The following is a 22057-nucleotide window of genomic DNA, read 5'->3' as shown; positions in this document are numbered from 1 at the left end:
AGGATATAGACTGGATATACTGAGCCTCTGCAGAAGGGCATATGGCCAGTACCTTCTTTTACTTGTTTTTTCCTCACTGGCATAGCTGTACCACTGAAAAGAATCCAAGTGTATATGACCCCATGTTATCATACCTGCTGGAAAAAAAATTTTTTTCTCCATGCTTTTTACTGTGGGGTTGAACACACAGGGACTCTTTGGTTGATCTTTTTCAATATTGTTTACAGATAAGCTCTTCCTGTTATTATTATTTAGTGTTCAGCAGGCAATCTTCTGATTATGACTTGGCTCCCCTATAGTTTGAATTTAACTATCCAGAGGACTTCAGCATTGAGATCACTGGCCAAATGTATTTCTCAGTGTGGATGAGCCAATGTTGTGGTCCAGTCATTGGTTTCAGGAAGTTTGGCTGAAGGGCAGTTGTATGTGCAAACGCCGATTTACTTGGAAGTGCTCATGAGTCAATGGGCTTCTACGGTCAGGTCCTGCACTGTGACAGATCAACAAAGCCATGCCACCCTGGTGATCTTGGGTGGTTAGCCAGCCTGTCTCTGGTAACCTCTCTTCATCACCACGCCCTGTCTCTTTTTTAAAACTTCTATGATGAGCTGCAGGACCTTGAGATACTCAGTATACCGTCTTAGTTAGGACCATGGGTTTAGTTAAGAGTTGAACAAATCTGCAGTGGATTCCCAGCTTGGCCATATACTAGCTACGTGAACTTGGGCGAGTTTCTTATACTTTGAGCTGTGTTTTTCTCATCTGAAAAACGAGGATCACACTACCTGTAATGTTAGGTTCTTGTAAGACTTGAAAAAATTATGTGTGTAAAGAGCTTAGCACAAAGCTTGTCATACATTAGGTATTCATTCTGAGGTCATTTATACTTCCTGAGTCTCATGTTACAAAGACAATGGGTCAGATCAAGTGGTCTCAGTGCTCCTTTGTCCTGGGATGTTCTCCCTCACCTCTTGGTTTCGTTTTTCATCCCTGGTCTCCCATCCTCATGGTCTTCCCCACCAGAAACATCAATGCCTCATTTCCCTTCTCTCCCTCCTTCCCTTTCTCTGTCTGATCAGTCACTAAGTCCTGTGGAGTCGAACACAAATGTTCTTGAAATCCACCTTCTCTCCATTTCTACAATCATCTCCTGGCTAGACCACCGCCAAAACTTCCCTTCTTGCATTCTAACTTTCACGACAGCTTCGACATTGCTGCCACAGTAGACTTGTCCCCAAGCAAATATTAGCACATGGCTCCAGTGTTCAAACAGGTGCTTGCTACTGCAATTTCACCTCAACTACTGAATTGGCTCCCCCAGGTCCTTCTCAGCCTGGTGCCTAAATGCTCTTCTACGTTCTCTTCCCATCATCTGCCCTCTGAGGACCTACAGTCTAGCCACACAGAATTTTCTGCAGTTCCCCCGACATTCTGGGGTCACCCGTGACTTGCTTATGTTGCTTCTTCATGGTTTTCTTGACAAACACCTATTGATCCTTCAAAGCTCAGATCAGGGATCACCTCTGGGAAGCCTTTTGGGACTTCTCAAAGAGTTCAAGCCATTTTACCCCACTATGTATGTTTCCATGTTTTGTTCTCAGCACTGGCAACCTCTTTAGTAATCTGTGTCCTCTGAAGCCAGACTGCCCAGGTTTGAGCCCCTGATGCCAGTAGTTAATAACCACCTAGCCTGGCCAAGTTACTTAGACACTTCGCTTTATTCTTCTCCTTTATAAATGAAATATATGTTAGTAACCTTCTAAACAGATTGTTGGGAGAACTCAATGAGTTAAGCCATGACTATGATTAGCACAGCACTGGCCATATAGCAAGTGACTTCATAATCTTAGCTTTATAGTCTCTGTAATTGTTACTACTTATGTGTCTACCTTCTCCCATCACATTGTACGCTCCTTGGGAGCAAAAAAAATACACATCTTATTCCTTGGTGTTACCAGCACTTATAATAGGACCTGGTTTATGCAGGCCAAGTCAAAATCTTCCTTTCCATTAAATATCCACAGATTTGAGATAACTTCAAAGTATAATCAAGACAATGAAAATAATCTTTTACAGCTTAGGTGTGCTTTTGTATCAGGTATTGTCAAGGGCTTTGGCTGTTAGTTTCATGTTATAGATAGATACCTGCTATCCTTGGTGATGTCATTTATCCCCAGCGCTTCAGTTATTATCTGTGTATAGACGGTGCTCAGGTCTAAATCTCCATCCTCATGATTCTAAGATCCAGGCCAATATATGAAGCTAGTCATCTAGATTACCTCTTCTTAGATGTCCTACGAGTTCCAAAACTGAACATATCCAAACTAAACTTGAAATTCTACCACGAAATCTTCCCTGCAAATGATCCCATTTTGGGAAATTACATCATTGGTTCCTCAGGGCAGGAATCTGGGAATGAAGCTCGATTTTTCTTTGCCTTCTCCAACCAATTCTCCATCTCCATCCGGTTGTGTTCTTTTTTATCCCCTTTCTATCTCCCCCCACTCCTTTTTTTTTTAATCTATTTTCTTCTGTCCCCACTGTAATATTCTAGTCTGAGTTATCATTATCTGTCACCTGTCACTACTCCTGGTCTTTCCTCAACCCACAGAGCAGCAGAATGATCTTCCTAAAAGCACACGTCATCAGGCCAATGCCCCTCACTCTCATGGGTCCTGTGGCCCCTCCCAATCCCATCCCTGCCTCTCTCTGGCCTCACTCTGGGCTTCTCTCCTCCACATCTCTGTGCCTTGGCCAGCTGGCTTTCCTTAAGTTCTCTGAATGCATCATGTCCTTTGTCCACTCCAGCTAGTTCCTACACCCAGAATGTTCTTTTCTTCCCTTTTAATCTAGTTAAGTCCCACTCATTCTTCAAATCTCAATGAGAAATCCATTCTCCAATGAGGTTTACTTAACCTCCTAGCTTAGGCGGTCCTTACTTGCTGTCTATTCTGAAAGCACCATGACCCTGCACCCTCCCAACTCTTCACTAAGGGTTTGTCTTGACCTAGACTGGAAGCTCTCACCCTGGAGCAGGGACTGAGACTCTTAGGTTCCTCCTGAAGTCAGGCACTGAGTTCAGGGCTTTGTATGGAACAGGTGCTCAATTTATATTATTATACTATGTTGTGTAAAGCATTGATCGAATTTCTAAACCTGTAACTCCTATTTTTTCAAATATATTCTAACTCACAAAATACTCGAGTACCTTGTTTTTATTGTATTTGTTATGTTACTTAGATATGTCTATCCAATTCTATATGTTAATTGACTTTAGTAAAAAACAGTATCCAAACCAAATGAAAATGATATGATGTCTTCTTCCTAAGCAGAGGTTTGTGGTGGTAGGTATTAATGGGTGGTAGTGGTGGTTTAGTCGCTATGTCATGTCTGACTCTTGCTACCCCATGGACTGAAGCCTGCCAGGCTTCTCTGTCCATGGGATTCTCCAGGCAAGAATCCTGGAGTAGGTTGCCATTTCCTCCTCCAGGGTATCTTCCTGACCCAGGGATTGAACCCGTGTCTCCCGCATTGCAGGTGATCTCCTGCATTGCAGGCGAATTCTTTACTGCTGAGCCACAATGGATAATGCAATATTTATCATCAAAGGAACTAATTTTGTTTAAAATAGTGACATTTTCAAAACAATGGTCTCTAGTATGAAATCTGTATTCCTGTCTCAAACTGTAATATTTTGGCTAAATAGCAAAAGTCTTTACATTTCAGAACAATCTATCCACTGGCTTTATAACATCAGACTATCAACCTATTCATTTCTGATGTAACTGAATTATTTTACCTTAATCTACCAAGGGGATTGGAGGTAAAAGAAAACAAAAAGAGAAAAGAAAGAAAGAACCATGATTTGGGGGCAGAACCATACCAGAAGCCAGAAGTGAAAAGGGAAAATATTTATAGATGAAAAGTAGCAGAAAACAAAAACAAACACAGGGAAAACCAAACTTTACCATTCGAAGCCAAGATGGTAAAAACCCTTTATAGAGACTCAGGAATCCTTCTCCTTGAACAGCCTGAATCAAGCAGTCAGTGGATGATTTATACAGAAGGCCCCTAAAAAAGAAAGAAGACAATTTTGTTAAATTTCTTACATGTAAATAGATGTATAAATAAAATTAAAAAATAGTCTAGGGAAGCTTATTTAACCATTTTCTGCTAGTTTAAAACAAATAACATTTGTGCTTCTGTATACATAGGACACCTCTTTTGAGTTTAAAGATATTTTTCAAGGTTGACTCTTGGGATTCACTCCACCGTTGGTCTGATAACTTAGAATTCACTCCATCCAATCTCTTCAGAGAGAACATACTGTTTTACAGCCAATCAAATTTACCCATGTTACTCGCAAGTCATGAGCTTCTGAAAAACTGCCCTGCAAATTCTTAACAAAGTTTATTTTCAAAAACTCTATGAAAACAACAAAGTCACAATAAACACCTTGTGTCTAAACAATATGATGGTTAAATTAGCTTATTTCCCCAAATGCACAGTACTTTTCCATCAGATACAAAGCGGGTAATTGCATAAAAACAATTTCCTGGTTGAACTTACGTAAACACGAAAATACATTTCCAGCAAGAATAAATACGAGGAAGAGTCTTTAAAGAACATTGTTATTATAAACATTCAGATACACGGAGACTAAGACTTTCTATCTACCTTCCTTGTTTATCTCGTGGTTGATTCATTATTCGGCTTTTGATGACATCAGCAGGTGTTCCCAGAATAGAAGCTACCAGTCCAGAACATAAACTGTAGATACAAATAAATGAAATTGAAAGGTAATATGTAGCAGCTTCCAAATTTTAAGGAAGGGGGATTTGATATTTGGAAAGAATGGAATACTAAATCTAGTCCAATAATATTCTTCATACTAATGCTCTTTTAGCTTAAAATCAATGATAAATTCATTCATTAAAGAGGTAAAAAAAATTAAAACAATGTCTGGTCAACAGATATACACTGAACATCTGCTGGAGGCAGGCACTCTTCTAGGCAGTGAACAAGACAAATAAGATCCTATCCTCAAGGTACTTAACTGGGGAGAGGCAGAGGAGAAATGAATAATTTCAGGTACGGTTAGTGCTGTGGGAAAAAAAAAAAATGAAATGAGATCACGTGATAGGGATTAATCAGGTGAGAGGCGGTCATGGAAAGGCTCTTGGGTGACAGCAGAACTTGACTAGATGGTTCCTTCTCACCAGCTGGATCAGAGACTAAAGATACAGGCAGAGAAGGCTGAGATTTTATTCTCAATGCAAAGGGAAAGGATCTTAAAGTGCGGGGGGGGGCAGAAATCACATAATCACTCCTTTTTGAAAAAGACTTCTGGTCAGTTATTCAAGACAGACAAAACGGATGTGGCCAACCCACTGCAGACTAAATCAAGATTCTTTTAAATGAGTGACTCCACAGTTCAGAGGCCACCATTAGTTCCTTATGTATGTGGGCATGAGAGAGGCAATACAGAAATATGATCGACATTCCAAAACCCAAGGAGCCATTAACTGCTGTAAACTTTTCCAGGAGAAACACAGATGATGAGAAAATGGGTGGTCATCCTCAATCAAGCGAAATGAAGGCCCCAGACCCAGAAGTTGGCAGCTGAGTCCAGAGACAGGAATTGGGGGTGGGGGTGGGGAAGAGCATCTTATCTTGGGCTAATGGAAAGCTAGAAAGAAAAACTGTGGACAACTTTTATCTCTTCCCGGAACATCAAGTGCCTCCCAGAGATAAGGACCGCTGACTTCTGGGCCAAGCAAGGCCTGTGAAGTTTCTGAAGGCTCTGTGGTGGGGAGGTTGAAATTGCATGAGAAATCTTCACACTCTCTTACTTTGAACTGCTGCAGCAGCAAGCACCCAAGTTCTTTATGACTCTTTCAGATCAGGATTGATCATTCAAAGGAGAAACACATTTCAGGAATACCTGAATTCAAGAGAAGGAACCCATATAACCTATTTACATTTTCCAGCAATTGACCCGACTGTGCATATAACTTTTCTTGGGTCTCTGTTCACACGACAGGCATTGCCTATGTGGAAAGAACTTACTGCTTCACCATACATATCCCAGGAGGCACAGACTACTGTTCTTTTACCATTCTTTCCTATTTGTTCAGATCCTCTGAAAGTCAAGATTTAATATCAGAATTCTCCAGGCCAGAATACTGGAGTGGGTAGCCTTTCCCTTCTCTAGGGGATCTTCCCAACCCAGGGATCGAACCCAGGTCTCCCGCATCGTGGGGGGATTCTTTACCGGCTGAGACACAAGGGAAGCCCAAGAATACTGGAGTGGGTAGCCTACCCCTTTTCCAGCGGATCGTCCCAACACAGGAATCAAACCGGGGTCTCCTGCATTGCAGGCAGATTCTTTACCAACTGAGCTATGAGGGAAGCCCTCATTTTAATATACCTTCATATTTTTACATAGAAACAGGCAACCAACTACAAAATTCGCCTAAGTTCTAAAACTTAAGTCTACTAGAAACAGCATGCAAGACCAAGAAAGAGGTAGGAAAAACAAAGAAGACAGAAAAATATACACAATTTCTCCTTTTTGGCTCAAAAGACTGGAAAGAAACACTACATCTTTACTTGCTTCAGAGAGGCTGGGTGCCGGCTCAGCTATACATATGTTTCAAGAGAGGAAACTACTTCTACCAGAGTGTTAATATTATTAATAAATTCTACTTTTAAAAGATAGGCAGCCCTCATTTGTTAGTAGTCATTAATTAATGTACTTATTAAAGGATTTTTTTACCTGTATAATAACCACATCAAGGATCCCCTTTGGCAACTGTGGGCCTGTTCGGCACATAGACGCCTTGTGGGGCAGCTGCCAGTGGCGTGCCTCATCCTCCTCCTATCAGACTGTTTGGAGGAGGTAGTGTGATCTGGCTAGGCTCCTTTAAAAAATAAATATTAAAAGAGAAAGTACTGCATTAAGGAGGCCTCAGGTTAAGACGGTATCTAGAGTCAAAGTGAGAAGACAGAGCCGTAAAAGTTCCATCAATTTTGCCTAGATACTCAACAGGAACCTGGCTGCTTTTTGCTATTGACCTTTATCACTCCTTGCCAGTAAGACCCCCAAAGGGAAGCCCAGAATGTGTCTTAAGTGATGACAGACAGAGAATGATTGGGTACGTCTTCTGTTCTCTCCAGGAGACCAGATGGCTCTGTGCAGGGCTAGTCCATAAGCACAGTTTCAGGATGAACAATCCTCTTCAGCATCAACTAAATAACCATGCTCACGTATGATCTTCATACAGTGCAAGCTAATCTTTTGCCCAGTTTCACCTCTCAACAGCCTCATGATTTACAAAGAGGGAAAAACGGGACTGTTCTGGTTTTTCTGTTCTGTATAATTTCCTTTCTACTTCCTCCTGTATTAACATACCTTGCCACCTGCCTCCCCATCTCCCTAAAATCCTAGCCACAGTCTTCTCCTTCCCTGCCCTAGAACTTCAGCGTACTTACACCACTGTTTCTAGTGTATGTGCTGCTCAAGTGAGCACATACACCATTGTTTTTGATTATGGTAAAAATACACAAAACATACAGCTTACCCTTCTTGGCCATTCTGAAGCACCCAGTTCAGTGCCTGCACTATTTTCACCCCTCTTATTCACACCAATCTCCCTTTCCTCAGATGTTGATGGCTCCTATAAATCTCTCGATTGCACAGCTGCAACCCTCTTTAAACCTTGGTGAGCGCTCATTCTACCCTGTGATGCAGCATCCAGAACTTCTAGATCACACAGCACTGTTTACCTACCCAGCTGTGAGTTCATGGACAGCAACTTTTGAGCTGCCTCACGGACCACACATACTCCCCACGACCCCATTTAAAAACCTGATCCAGTGGGCGGGGCTAAGAATGAACCAAGTACCAATCATCTCAGCACCCAGTGATCTCAATCGTTTGCAAAACCTGAATTAGAGAACAATACTGCTGCTGCTACTGCTACTGCTAAGTCGCTTCAGTCGTGTCCGACTCTGTGCGACCCCATAGACGGCAGCCCACCAGGCTCCGCCATCCCTGGGATTCTCCAGGCAAGAATACTGGAGTGGGTTGCCATTTCCTTCTCCAGTGCATGAAAGGGAAAAGTGAAAGTGAAGTCGCTCAGTCGTGTCCGACTCTTAGCGACCCCGTGGACTGTAGCCTACCAGGCTCCTCCATCCATGGGATTTTCCAGGCAAGAGTACTGGAGTGGGGTGCCATTGCCTTCTCCAGAGAACAATAAGAGAAACTTATTTCAGTTAGGGCTGGAATATAGTGAGGGGAAAATCTTACGTCTTTCCAAAAAAGACAGATCCATTAAGTGGAGTCGTATCCATTAGAACATCCTGCTCCCAGAATAAACTGTAACACTGGGACAGACAAGTAAGTCCCTTGAAAGTTGAGACTGTTTCACAGGATGACTTGACAAGGAAGAATTGGGGAAGAAAGTCTCACAAGCAGAGAGAAAAGCATAAATGGAGACAGTGAAGGGAAGGTCAGGTTGGGTACAGATATGATACATATGTTTATAGGATGGAGGCCCCAAATCCTGTTTGCTTTGAGAGAGGCAGTTGGGCTACTGGCTACAGAAAATATGTTATTGCTTGTGAACACACCTGGATGAGATTTTGGAATATGAAAGGTGAGCAAAGGCAAACAGAATGATTGCCCTAGCAGCATGAAAGATAACACTTATTTTAAAAGAGGAAGAATGAAGAAAAACTACACTAGGAATATAAAGTTAAAGTGAACCTAAAATTAAGAATCATTTCTATCTATATCTGTATCTCTAAATATCATTCACTTGGCACTACTTATATAGTTTTGTGTGTGTGCATGCTGAGTCGCTCAGTTGTGTTGGGCTACTTGTGACCCCATGGACTGTAACGCACCAAGCTCCTCTGTTCATGGAATTTTCCCGGCAAGAATACTGGAGTGGGTTGCCATTTCCTACTCCAGGGGATCTTCCCGACCCAGGGATCAAACCCATGTCTCTTAAGTCTCCTGCATTGGCAGGCAGATTCTTTACCACTGCACACCTAGGAAGCCCTCTCATACAGTTTTGGGGTTGCCTAAATAGCATAAAGGGTTCCAGAATTTGGAAACAAGATCAGAAGCTAAACAGAATCATAAAGCCACTTAACATCTATAAAGTAACTCATCTTAATGGATAATCTGAACTTGTGTTGCAAAGAATTTAAGCTATTTCTCATTCCTAGGACGTGCTTCTTTATCATGTCTCTATCCATCAAGAGCCACAGCACTTCAAAACATTTATCTAATTCTATCTCCTTTATAGGCCCTTCTAAGTGGTTATTTTTTTCTCCCTTCCCTCCCCCCTGCACAATTCTACTGCAACTAGTCCCTTTCTTTTAGCACTTACTGTGCAGTGTTTTTATACTTGTCTTGTTTTCCCCCTTGGTAAACTCCCTGGGAAGCAGTGTGGTTTACCTTTTGTATCCACTGCAGGGCCTTGCACAGTGTCTTTAATGCAAAAGATGCTCAAACATACCCACTGAATTGAGTTGGATAATCAATTGTCATAATCTGACCCTGGGATAGCCCTACTAAAGTGCAAACATTTGGGGAAATTTAACCCGAAATATTCTGCCCCTCTCTTCCGCATTTTAACTGCAACACACTTTAAGAAAATTGCTCTTCATAAATGTACTATTGCCTTTCTTTAAGGGTGTTATCACTAGGTTCCCAATCAGAAGAGATAAAAGTTAGAATTTATGCCAAATATGGAAGAAAGGGTGATATAGGAAAAAATAGAAAGAGACAAATTAAAACAGTCTTACCTTGATAAGCCATGAGTCATGATATTGTCCTCAAGTGGTGTATTCAATACCAAGTAGTGTTTTACTGTGTCGTAAGTGGTTAAATCTGGCAATACATAGAGAAAGAAAGCTTAAATGTCATTCACTAAACAATGAATGTCTTCTGTGTCAAGAATGTGCTAAGCGTGGGGCAAGAATGTATACAAAGATGAAAGATCCCATTCTTGTTCTCAAGCAGAGAAAAGCAGAGCGACAGAGGGAGGGGGAGGAAAAGAGGAAGAGAGACAGACACTCAATTATATCATCTGAACATCTGAATCCAGCTTTGCTCAGAGTCAGCTCAACCCCTGCACTTTTCAGTGCTGGAGCTGATGAATTCCTTTTTTAGCCTAAGTTAGGTTGAATTGAGATTCTATCACTTTAAACAAAAGATGCTGGCCATTATTCTACATTAAACTTTTTATATTTTTTTCTAACGACAGTGAAGAGCTGTTGAAAGGTTTTAAACAGGGGAGGGCTAGATCAAAATCATGGAATTTTATAAAGATCACCTACACCAAAGTATAGGGAAGTGAACTGTAAAGAGGTAAGAAGGGGTAGATATATTTGATCATTCACCGGACATCTGAGAGCGTACCATGTGGTAAGCATGATTCTATGCACTGGGGAAAGAGCCATGGACAAAATGAACAAAATCACCATTCTCTGTTGAAGGAGGAGACAATAAACAAGTAAGCCACGTGGCATTTCGGAGAGCAGTAACTGCTCTGAAGACAAATCAGGCAAGAGAAGGGGACAGTGAGGACGCAAGGGTGGGGAAGGATGGTGTGTGTGAATTTTAAATAGAACAGCTGGAGATGACCTCAAAATAATATTTGAGTAGAGACCTTTAGGAAGCTTGAGGAAGTAAACTTTGGAGATATCTATGAGAAAGTGGCCTAGGCAGAACCACAGTAGGTCAAAAAGGCAAAAGTCAGCTTCGTATGTTAGAGGAACGGCAAGAACACTGGTTTAACAGGAGCAGAGGAGGCAAGAATTGGAGAAGGGGAGGGTTTGGGGCAGAGGAGTGGCTGACCTGGGCTAGTATTTACAAGATCACTGTGATAGTCTACTCAGACTATTGGGAGACAAGGCACATTAGATATGACACTACTGCAGCTTGAATACAGGGGTGTGGAGCACTAGTCAGATTCTGGGTGTTTTGAAGACAGAATCAACAGATCAGCCAGCAGACTAAATATGGAGGGAAAGAAAGGAAGCAAAGATGACTACAAGGCTTTGAGCTTGAACAACTGGAAGGACAGAGCTGCCATTTATAGCGATGTGAAAATGAGAATGGACTTATTTAAATGTTTTAAAATAAGATGACAGGCACCGGTGATCCTGATGAGAACAATTTCAGACGCACAGTGGGACAAAATGGCCGTGGGATGTATGTGTGTATGGTGTGGGGGGGCCAGTTAGGAGATATTTGTAGTGGTCCAGGATGAGGAGATTAATAGTACTTTGGACCAGGATGTAGCTCCAGGGATGAAGAGAAGTGGATGAACTTGAGATCTCTCTGGAGACAGAACTGGCTGGATTTGGTCACTGGTTGGGTGTAAGCAGTAAGTGAAAGCAATGAGATCAAAATCATGCCTATGTTTCTAGGTCATTCAACTAAAAAACCATCATAAAAATATGATTATATCATATTTTGAGACTGGGAAGAATGGAGAAGGAATTGATTCAGTATATGACTTGGTTTGGACACATTCAAAGTAATATATATTTGAGGTACCAAATGAAGATGCTGAGTAGATAGCTAGAACTTGGAAGAGAACTCTGGGCTGCAAAGATATTGAAGCAATCAATTGAGAAATGATAATCTGAAAGGTTTTCTGAAAACCAGAATATCTACTAATATGATACAGGAGACATCAATGAACTGAAATAGCAAAATATAAAACAGAATTACTTCCTTTGGTGTTTAAGTGGTATGTTACTATGACTCTCAAAACTGCTATTTATCAGTTTCGTAGAATCATATAATTTTGGTCTCAGAAAGGAGTCTCTCATCCACCGATTCATTCATTAAACATTTGTTGATTATGTAAGAGGGACTGGGAAATGTAAGATGAATAAAATACAGTCTATGCCTTCAGGGGGCTCAAAATGCAGGGGGAGGAGATAAGACACATAGAAGAAAGCAATGAAATGAGGTAAAAACAGCAACAGAGAACTATGGAGACACATCCAACACACCATGACCTGGGAGGGGTGATTGTGGGAGGTTCAGGTAAAGCACATGATGGAGAAGACACCTTAGCTACATATTCAAAAATCTGCAGAAGTAACTAAATAGAGAAGAGGGAAGAGGACAGACAGTACAGACGTTGAGGCAGTTTTGGTGCGTGTAGGCAGTGGAACTTTTGCACTTATGACTCTGCTTCACTATCTGCTCCAGGATCAATGAATTGCTCAAACCCAGAAGGCACAGCTTGATTTATGCAGACCTTCTGAGTTATGAAATTTCCACTTTATTCTGTGAGTGATGAGAAGCCAGTTAAGGGCTGTAGGGATACCAATAACATGTTGAGATTTGTATTTTCAGTAAAGCTTTCTGGATATTGGGTCCAAATTTGAGGGCAGCGGAAGAGATCAGGTAGATGCCGTGGCAGTGGTCTAGTTGTGTTTTGATGGTTACTACTGTAAAAATGGTCGTTTTAAGGATACAAAGGTAGTAGTTACTGGATGGGGGAACCTTTTTCTTTTCAATGAAATATAGTTGATGTACAATATTATGTAGGTGTACTACACAGTGATTGGACAGGTGCGTACATTATAAAAAGGTCACCATGACAACAAGCCTAGTAATGACTGGTCCTCATAGAAAGGTACTGCAGTATTACTGGAATAATTCCTTATGCTGTACATTACATCCCCATGGCTCATTTTTATAACTGGAAGTTTGTACCTCTTAACCCCTTGCAATTACTTTGGTTCCCTACTCCTCTCCCCTTGAGCAACCACTCATTTGTTCTCTGTGTCCATGAATCGGTTTTCATTTTGTTTTGTTTTTCAGATCCCACGTTAAGTGAGATCATCTGGTACTTATCTTTCTCTGACTAACTTATTTCACTTAGCGTAAGGCTGGAGGGGGGGAACATTTAAGAAATATTTAGAAGACTGAAGAAATCAGTGACTGACTATGGGAAGTGAGAGATGGGAATGAGTAAAGGAAACATTCAGGTTTCCAGCCTGAGGTGCCCAGCTGTACAAGATGGATTATGTAGCAAGAGGAGCAGGATTACTGGAGGGAAAGATCTGTAGTCTAGATATAATGACCATCACATATGGTACCTATATCAGTTTGAATCTTAGAGGAAGGTATGGGGTGGGGAGGAACTCTTAGTAATGGTTTGGTATTATCTCTTTATTGTCACAAGTTGCTAATTTTAGGAAATCCTTTTCATACATCAGTGTAGAATAAAGAGAAACCACTCTAGGGAAAATATTCGATTACAACATTACAACATAAAATAAGACTGCTGCCAGTACATATTATTAAAAATAATAAAATAAAAATTCTCATTTTCCCCAATGTAAGTGCTTATAGTTAAAATGATTAAGGTGATTAGGACTTCTCAGAATTGAATAAAGTTTCCATTACCTCCCATATTCACCAGCGCTGCTCTTTGTATATTGGGTACCCAGCCTGCCCAAAGCCCACGTATTCCTCCTTCAGCTAAGATTTTTGCAAATGCATGATGCACACCACGAAATCTAAAGGGAAATAACAATAAATGTGAAAACTCTATGCATTCCTGTGTATGGGATGCAACCGCATAAGCTTCATCTATAACTGTTATGATTTGGCTATAACTGTTATGATTTGGACTACAATAATATCTTAATTACCTAGAATTGTTAAGAATTAAGGCAACCCATGTAAGTCTAATTCCCAGGTAAACTTAGTAGTTCTTTAGAAAAAAGGCCAATTTTTGATTTAAACATTTTTATGGAAATCTTTATAAACTGTAACATCCATTCTCTTTCTCAGATTATTAAATAGGTTAAAACTACTTTCCTGACATTTTACATCATCTGTGCACATATTAATTATAGGAGGGAACAGTGTCTATCAGACCTCTAAGTTCATTTTCCTCATATTACGGGAGGCCTTCAAATTTTGTAATTTTATGAAATGAAAATATTAAAAGATTAATTCTCATGTCACTTCATGAAAGAAATGATATTTTAGACCAAAAGTTAGGAAGGAGAATTTCAGAAGAGTTCTTAAAACTGAATACTTTTAGCTTTATGAAAATTTATCTTTTCCTTATTTTGCACATTTTTCTATACACAGATGAAAATGGTGCTAATGAACCAAAGCTGGAGATCTCTGATATAAAATAAAAACCTGGGTTGTGTATAGCCAAAAATACCTGGTGTCAAATACCACCTTATCACTTACTAGTTGTGTGGCTTTACTGAGGCATTAAACTCTCTGAGTCTCACCAAAAAGATAATATGATCTATTTACTGGGCATTCATAATTGCTATTCTGCTACATAAGAAGTATGCTCACGAATAATGGTCATTGTAGCTAGAATTTATTTATTAATAGAATTTACTTATTAATGCACTTATTAAGCACCAGGGTTGTTTTATGTGTATGTATATATATATATATATATATATATGATACATTTTATTCCTAAAAACTCTATGGAGTATGTTCTTATTCCAATTCTCATCCGAATGAAGAAACTGAGGCTTAGGGAAGTTAAGAACTTGACTAGGGTTATACAGCTAAAATGTGGTAAAGGAGGGATTTGAATCCCAGGTTGCTTGATCCCAAGGTTCATGTTCTTTACAGCATTTTTTTTTCAAACTATTATATCAAACCCAAAATGTCTAACGTGAGAGACAAAGAGAAGGAAAAACATTGAGGTTATCAGTGAAAACTCAGACATTTCTGGACCCCAACAGTTCCTTTTCTCCATATAGCCAACCAAGGCAACATCACTTTGCCCCGCTCCACAGTAATCTGAAGTTGTTACGAGATGACAAAACGGGTCCTGGGATGCTGTAAACCACACGGTTAAGTCAGAGTGGTACCCTTTTCTCCTCCCCAGTCCACGTTACTTAGGTCCCTGTTGGGAAGGGGGCCCAGACTGCCACAGCCCACCCTCACTTTACACTTAGTCGGCTGGAGGGGCAGCAGGGCAGCGGGCAGTGGTCATGGGAAACCACCAAAGGAGACCCCAAACCCTCCTCTACTTCTGGCTCAGCCGTACACCCACAGTTTTCAGAGGAGCAGACCCCTGCATGCTCAGCTCAGGACATCCTACATTTTTTCTATTTCCTGGCAGAGGGTTATCTGTCTGCAAGATCTGCCCCTTTTCCAGAAGAAACTGCCTAAGTGGTATTTGAATAAACCTGAACGAGAGGCCCTTTGAAAAAAGGCAGATTTTGACAATACAGCATAGTGCAACAGGAGGATTTTATATCACAAGAGTATAGTAATATTGAAGTAAAAAAAAACAAAACAACTTCTTTAAACTTGGGAAAAGAGGCAGAGAGAAATTAGACAGGGAAGTAGACCAATTCATAAGGTTTACCTTGCTATTTCCCTTCCTGCAGGGAGAGAGGGAAAGAGAACAGGTTTTCTGGCACCTGATGAGCCAGATCCTCTGTCATGGAAACCGTCTCAGATGGTGTCTCTTAAAGATGAAAAAACAGCGCCTAGAAACGTTAAGGGGCTTCCACAAGGCCAAGCCACGATGGCAGAATTGGAATTCACACCAGGGCGACTGGTAGTGATCAGGTTCTTTCTATCAAGCAGCAGTAGGGGACAAGTCTAGCTGCCTTAGCTGGGAAAGCAGCAAAGAGTGGTGCACGCGTACAGTTCGTCTGGTGAAGAACGGGTATACCATACCAGGTACAGAAAAGGTCCGCCTCAGGTCTCCTCTTAGTGAATATCACTTCCAAATTAGGAGTCAGAATGAATGGCTTTTCTGAACGTCAGGGTCCAAAAATGCAGAGATCAAAAGGGAAGGGAAAGGTACCTGTTAGCGGAGGACCTACCGCAGTGGTTTTCCTTCAAGTTTCCTTTTTCCTTCCATTTGCATTTGGACCTTCACCAGGTCAGTTGGGTTGGCTAAAAATTGGCCAACAACACCAGCCATCATCCCTCCAATCACTGATTTCCTAATTATAAAAGGAAATACATTTTTCTAAAGGCTGTTACCAATTTCACACATTTTGTAGGAAACAATACCATGCTGGTACAGCCCCTGCATAAGAGATTTAAGACAAAGCGAAGCAGAAAATAAACCCACGCAAATTACAGAGGAGAGTAGATGGTTTGTTTACTGATGGGAGGGCTCAGGGACCAGGAGTCAAAATTCAAATCTGAAGTTTCAGGCCCCTTTAATGGCCTGAAGTTCAAAGGAAGGACAGTTGCTTCAAAGATATAATTTAACTGCAGTTTACTTCTGACCACAGGGGAATAAAAACAGCATGGATGTAGTCAGTCTAACAAAGGCTGGTAAGTCAAGTTTTATAGGTTACTGTTGTAGTTTTCCGAGATGAAAGGGTTTTGAAAATGTTCTTCTCGTTGAAGAGACTCTGTCCCTGGACTCTTTCTCCTTTCTTTTTATAAACATTGAAATATAGTGGATGTATGATATTAAATAAATTACAGGTGTATAATATAGTGATTTACAATTTGTAAAGTTTAGGCTCTATCTATAGTTATTATAAGATATTGGCTACATTCCCTGTGTTGTACGATGCAGTGTATTATTTTCAAAACAAAACTTACCAAAGGGGATAATGCTTATCTTCACTTTTGCCAAATACAACTTCACGGAGATGTTCATAAGTGACCATTCGACCTCCAGAATACACTGTGCAAAACAGAGCATGGAAAGGATGAATTCAGCCCTACGTTTAATAAAGTAAGAAGATGTTTTGACGTGGCCTAGCTGATCTCCCTAGCTGTGTCTTTCTCTCATAAACCTAGGCTTCTGACACCTGGCCTAGATGGTTCTCCAAACGTGCATGCCTTGTAAAGCCTCAGGCCTTCTATGTTATCTTTCTTGAATGGATTATCCCTTCTCTTCATTGCTAACTCCTCCTACTCTTTCAAGACTCCACTCAAAGAACATGTTTTCCAGAAAATGCCCTCTGACCTGGTCTCCAGTGTTCTAGGCTATCATTATACCTGTCATGCTTCTGTGAGTCCCCAGAGCTACCCAGGTGTGTGTCTAATACTGCGTTTATCATCTTGATTAGAAACCAACTTGGTTTTCTTGTTCATCTTTCCATCAGACCATGAGCCTTTCAAGGCAGGTTTTGTGTGTTTTCATTACACTCTACACCCTAGTACAGAGCTTGGGACACAGCAGGCATTTTCATTCAATAAACACATGTAACTTCACTGGATAATTTACTATGTTAAGGTAATTTACCAGTCAAGTCTCAAACATATGAAATGAATCTTAACTATAAAACCACATATGGTGGTCAACAAAATACAAATGAAAAGAAGTAAAACTCAAAATGATAATGGGAAGCAAGAAGAAGCTTTTAAAGAAAAGAATAAGAGAGAAAAATCATGAAAATCAATACACGGTATTCATAGAGAGCTTTTCTTGATATTTCAGGAAGTTTGATGCAGTATTTTAGGATATTCAAAAACATACAAAGTACCAAAACAATCATATTTCTGGACAGTTCCTGGTGAATATACTGTAATGTGCTCATATGGAAAACTGAAGCTTTAAAAATACAAAGCTGGTAAATATTAGTGCTGGACACTTTTCTGATCAAAGGTCCCTACATACTTGAGGAGTAATTATAAATATATATAGAGGAGGAAAATGCCATACCCATACCTCCTCCTTTTGAAGGCAAGTTTATGTTCTGTCCACTCAACAACTTCTATCATTGTGGGTGCCCCAATGGAAGCAGAGCAGAAAAGTTTCTCATTGGCAGTATTCTAATTTCAACTATTTTCCTTTCAGAGTGACTAAAGGCCCCACATAGGTAGCCTGGGAAGTGAGGAAGAAGTCACCTGTGTTGCTTTTACTCTATTGCCAAGGTTGGGTTAGATAGTTACCCTTGCTCTCTTTCAGATCAACCTGGCCTTGGACACAAGGGGCAGAGACTGGTAAGATCTGGCATTGCATTCAAATATATTTTCAATTTCAAAGAATGTAAAAAAAAAAAATTAATTTTGTGTTTAAAAGTTCCTCAAGTTGATAAACATTGCAGTGATTCATCTTCTTTCTTAAACTGAAAAAACCTTTGGATTAGGAAACCTTTCAAGCATACAGTAAAGTAGAGAAAAATAATACTTTATGTCTGTCATGGAGATTTATCAATTACTAATATTTTCACCTTACTTGCTTTTTCTTTTCCTCAGTTATTTTAGAGTGCATTAGAAAATATCATGACATCAGGACAGTTCATCCCTAAATACTTTTGTATGTATTTCTAAAGCCCTAAGGCTATAATTCCTTAATAAACATTGGTGGTGAAGAGATTATATATTCATGTATCACATTAGTAGAAGGAAACTAGCTGGCTTTTGGACACAACTCAACAGGCAAGCAGAGGAGACAAACACAGAACTCACGACAAACTCACCAGCTAGAATCAAGATAAATACCTATGTGTCTGTAAATGGCGGGTGTCACTCCTTGCCAGAGCTTTAGAAAGCCTTCCTCCTGGACAATCCCTAGGGCCGTGCGTACCATGCCCCTATAGGGAGTAGATTCTGTTGCACCATCTCCCAGCCGAGCAAGGGCAGCTTCTCCTTGTATCTGAAGTCGAGTTTTTGTGAGGTCGAGGGGAAAGGTTGCTGACAACAACAACAACAACAAAAAAAACGGGGAAACCCATAACATTCAGAAAAGTGAACAAAATTTTTTTTAGAAAATCACAGGACCCAGATTTTAGTCACCACAAGATGGGTGATTCTAAAGTTTCAGAATACATCAGAATCAACTAGGGAGACTGTTAAAAATTACATTATTTCCTAGCCCCACGCCTATGGAATTTCAGTAGGCAGATGGGATTAAGACATCAGTGGATTCTTACACATTCCCAAATTTGAGAATCACTGTCCCAGAGCACCAGAAAGAAAACAAAAAGTGACAAGCCTTGGGTTCTTTTCAGTCATAAACGTCCATCTAAAACCTACTTTTGTCCTCAATTTTTGCTTTCCAGTGGGAATAATTTCAGGTATCTATAGTCTAAGATGTGCCCTGGTCTGCAACCATGATTAAGAGCCAACGTGACTTTTAGAATACTGTACTACTTATGGCAGGTTCTTAATAAATGCCAGACGAAGCTGAATTCTGTCATTTCATGGCTGATACTCCCATGTAGATGAATCACTGGCCTGACTGTCTGAAAAACAGAAGACGCATCATAGAGTTTGTCATTTCTTTTCTACCCAAGGGTGGCAGGCTCAATATTCTTTCAATTAAGGTACATGTTGAGTGGTTTTTTCCCAGCACTGATGAGTTTTTGGCATGACCTCCTTAACAAAATACCAGCTATATTTGAAATTTTTTTCCTAATGATTGCATCTTGAATTAGAGGTAGACCTTTTGCCTTGAAACAAGTGAAGCTAACTGGCTCACATAAGGAAGATCAAGCTCATAACTTCATATACACAGCGATTCAGATAAGTTCATAAACATTAGTGACACTGCATGTCTTTGCAGTGACTACCACCCGACACAAAACCATAGCTGTGCCTTTTCCAAGAGAATACTCAATCTGCACCACTGGTCTTTGGAAAAGCTAATTATCTTGCTGATTGTTTTCCTAAAACACAACTTGTGTGCATTCAGAGAATTTAAGCAGTGCTTTACTGACCTATGAAGCCTGCAAAATCTTGAGATATCGCCACCTCTATATTAGCATAATTACGCCTCTTCAAATAATTTTGACTTTCTTGCTGGTTACTTCAATACTACTGCAGGTTCTGATCCTAAATCATTTTGTACTCAAAACCATCTCATATTTTGATTCCCCTGGTTCTCGTTCCCCGCCCCCACACAATTCTCCACAAGTTTTTAACAGGAGGAAGGTTCCTTTACAAAAGCCACTGGTCACAGGGGAAACACTGGGTTAAAAAAAAACAAAACAAGAAACTGGGAATATAGCTAATCATTTAGCAATTTGCTTTAAAATTTGTTTAAGTTGATGAATTGTGTTTCAGTGAAAACAATGGATAATAATTCTCCTTCAGCTTTGGGGAAACAGAAAGAAAAAAAATAAGGAGGGTTCAAAGGGCAAGAATGGATGAGCACTAGGAGTAAAAAAAAAAGAGATCATGTTTTGGCGCTGCTGGAAATACAAAGTAAACTCGTTTTAGAACAGGGCAAACTAACACTTACAAATGATAACACATTGGAGCTACTGCTTTTTTTTTTTTAATGGGCAAGAAGATGAAAGCGTCATGTTAAAATGCACAGGGAAGGCTTCACAGGGGAAACACGGGCACTATACTCACACAGTTCCTGCAAGAAGCACCACCTGTTCTTGCAAGAGCATCATAACTCTGTTCTAAGTAGCCCCTCTGACTTGCTCATGCAGATGTAACTGTTCATCCTCTCTGCTCTTATGATAATAACACCTCCATTACAATAAGTAGCATAATGTAACTGTCTGTCTCTGCATGTCTCCCCACCAACCTGTAAGAAGGTCAGGGCTGGGTCTTTTTAACTGTATCTCCACAGTCTCCTGCACTGTGGTGATTATAATACTGTCGTGATCAATCGATGCCTTGCCTTGGATTTAGCGTTTATATATTAACCTCTCAGACTCTTGCAAGGTATACACAGTGCAGCTGAGTTCAGCTCAAAGAGGTCAACAGGCAGATGCTGAGTGGATAAATGCTCGGTAAGGAATGGGTTAAGAACTTAAGTCCCACAAGTTGAGTCCACAACCTGGACCCAAAACACAACGACATAGTGAGGCTGGGTAAGGATATAAACAGAGATGTCCTCAGTAAAGACGGAAAGTGGACTGCGGTTTTAAAAAGGGCATCCTTACAAAAGGGGAAATGATGTCTATAGGGGAGTAACAGCTCAGGAAGCTTCTAAAAGGACACATTCAGGCGCAACAGCACATCCGACGGAGACAAAACTGGAAGGAAGAAACCTTCGTGACCTCCACTCCCTCCTCCTTCTCCCAAGGCTGGCCTTGCCCCCACCCCGCCACACCTGCCCGCAGGACAGGTATGGACCGAGAGGGTTGCATCCACTCAGAAACGAAGCCCCCCGCCCGGCCCCCCACCCCCGGGCGGCCCCTGGAGGTCGAGCGGGGGAGGCCCAGGCTGGACGGCCGGGTACCTAGCTCGGCCACGGTGGCCGCGCAGCCCGACAGGAGGAACTTGCTCGCGCGGGGCCATCGCTGGACGAGCGGCGAGAGCCTCTCCGCATCGTCTGGAGTCGACATTCAGCAGCAGCACGGGACGAGACGATACGCCCCCTCTGGCCCGCGTCCCGCGCCGCGGCTGGCCTACCCCCTGGCCAGGGCGGCCCCTTCTCAACCGACACGCTGCGAGGCGGGGATCATTTCTCTAGCTTGGCTCGCCCAGGAGGGCCCAACGAACCCGCAGCATTCCCTGGCAGCACCAGGCTGGAACAGCCCAGTGGATGGGGAGCGGAAAACAGCTCGAAGCCCCGAGGCTTCTGGGAAATGTAGTCCCCCGTGGCCCCGCCCCTTTCGGCCGAGTTCTCTGATTGGCCGCAAGCCAGATGCCCCTGAACCACTCCCCCGGTCTCCATGGTAACAGGGCTCCCTCCTCCACCCTCTGCACTCGCCCGGGCTGGATCCAACCCCGGCATTCTGTCCCGGATAGCCAGGACTTGAGAAAGACGTGGCCGTGGGAGGAAGAGATGATGCAAAAATTACCTAAAAATTGGGGCGGGGAAAAGAGGCTAAAGTTTAGAAGTCGAACAAACTGCAAAAATAACAGCGGAAAAGTTGAGTGGTCCAGTGAGTGCCCTGTTCCAGGGCGAAGAAGCAAGACTTTTCCCTTCTCTGACTCAGGAAGGTGCTAGACAAAAACATGGAATTTATTTCCCCAGCAGTGATTATAATCTTAGGTTGTGTTGCTGTTTTATTATTTCTTCAGTGGAAGAACTTGCGTAGACCGCCGTGCATAGGGGGCTGGATTCCTTGGATTGGAGCTGGATTTGAGTTTGGAAAAACCCCTCTAGAATTTATAGAGAAAGCGAGAATCAAG

At 41.4% G+C, this 22057-nt stretch overlaps 2 protein-coding genes across 12 annotated transcripts in view; one reads left to right on the top strand and one right to left on the bottom strand.

The window, feature by feature from the left end:
• The window catches only part of SLC25A27 (solute carrier family 25 member 27), a 27454-nt gene extending 6000 nt beyond the window's left edge, over positions 1-21454 (bottom strand). For 4 of the 8 annotated variants that reach the window (XM_081519661.1, XM_081519662.1, XM_081519660.1 and 1 more), the window contains exons 1-8: positions 21159-21454; positions 18461-18652; positions 16610-16694; positions 15871-15993; positions 13451-13563; positions 9820-9904; positions 4678-4770; positions 3969-4071 (exon numbers count right to left, since the gene is read on the bottom strand). In XM_081519661.1, coding sequence (XP_081375787.1) covers positions 3969-4071; positions 4678-4770; positions 9820-9904; positions 13451-13563; positions 15871-15993; positions 16610-16694; positions 18461-18652; positions 21159-21264 — 900 coding nt within the window. In that variant the 5' untranslated portion in view covers positions 21265-21454. Of the gene's footprint in view, positions 1-3963; positions 4072-4677; positions 4771-6778; positions 6924-9819; positions 9905-13450; positions 13564-15870; positions 15994-16609; positions 16695-18460; positions 18653-21158 lie in introns of all 8 variants that reach the window. The other 4 variants (XR_014062003.1, XR_014062001.1, XR_014062002.1 and 1 more) reach the window with 2 other exon arrangements.
• Positions 20934-22057, top strand: part of CYP39A1 (cytochrome P450 family 39 subfamily A member 1) — an 86685-nt gene continuing 85561 nt past the window's right edge. For 2 of the 4 annotated variants that reach the window (XM_081519657.1, XM_081519655.1), the window contains exon 1: positions 21250-22057. In XM_081519657.1, coding sequence (XP_081375783.1) covers positions 21881-22057 — 177 coding nt within the window. In that variant the 5' untranslated portion in view covers positions 21250-21880. Of the gene's footprint in view, positions 21045-21249 lie in introns of those variants that run through there. The other 2 variants (XM_081519658.1, XM_081519656.1) reach the window with 2 other exon arrangements.

Source organism: Giraffa tippelskirchi, chromosome 8 (assembly GCF_054371585.1).
Source record: "Giraffa tippelskirchi isolate mGirTip1 chromosome 8, T2T-mGirTip1v1.2.pri, whole genome shotgun sequence".
In the NCBI taxonomy this organism is placed as follows: Eukaryota; Metazoa; Chordata; class Mammalia; order Artiodactyla; family Giraffidae; genus Giraffa; species Giraffa tippelskirchi.
This window is presented reverse-complemented; position numbering and strand designations above follow the sequence as displayed.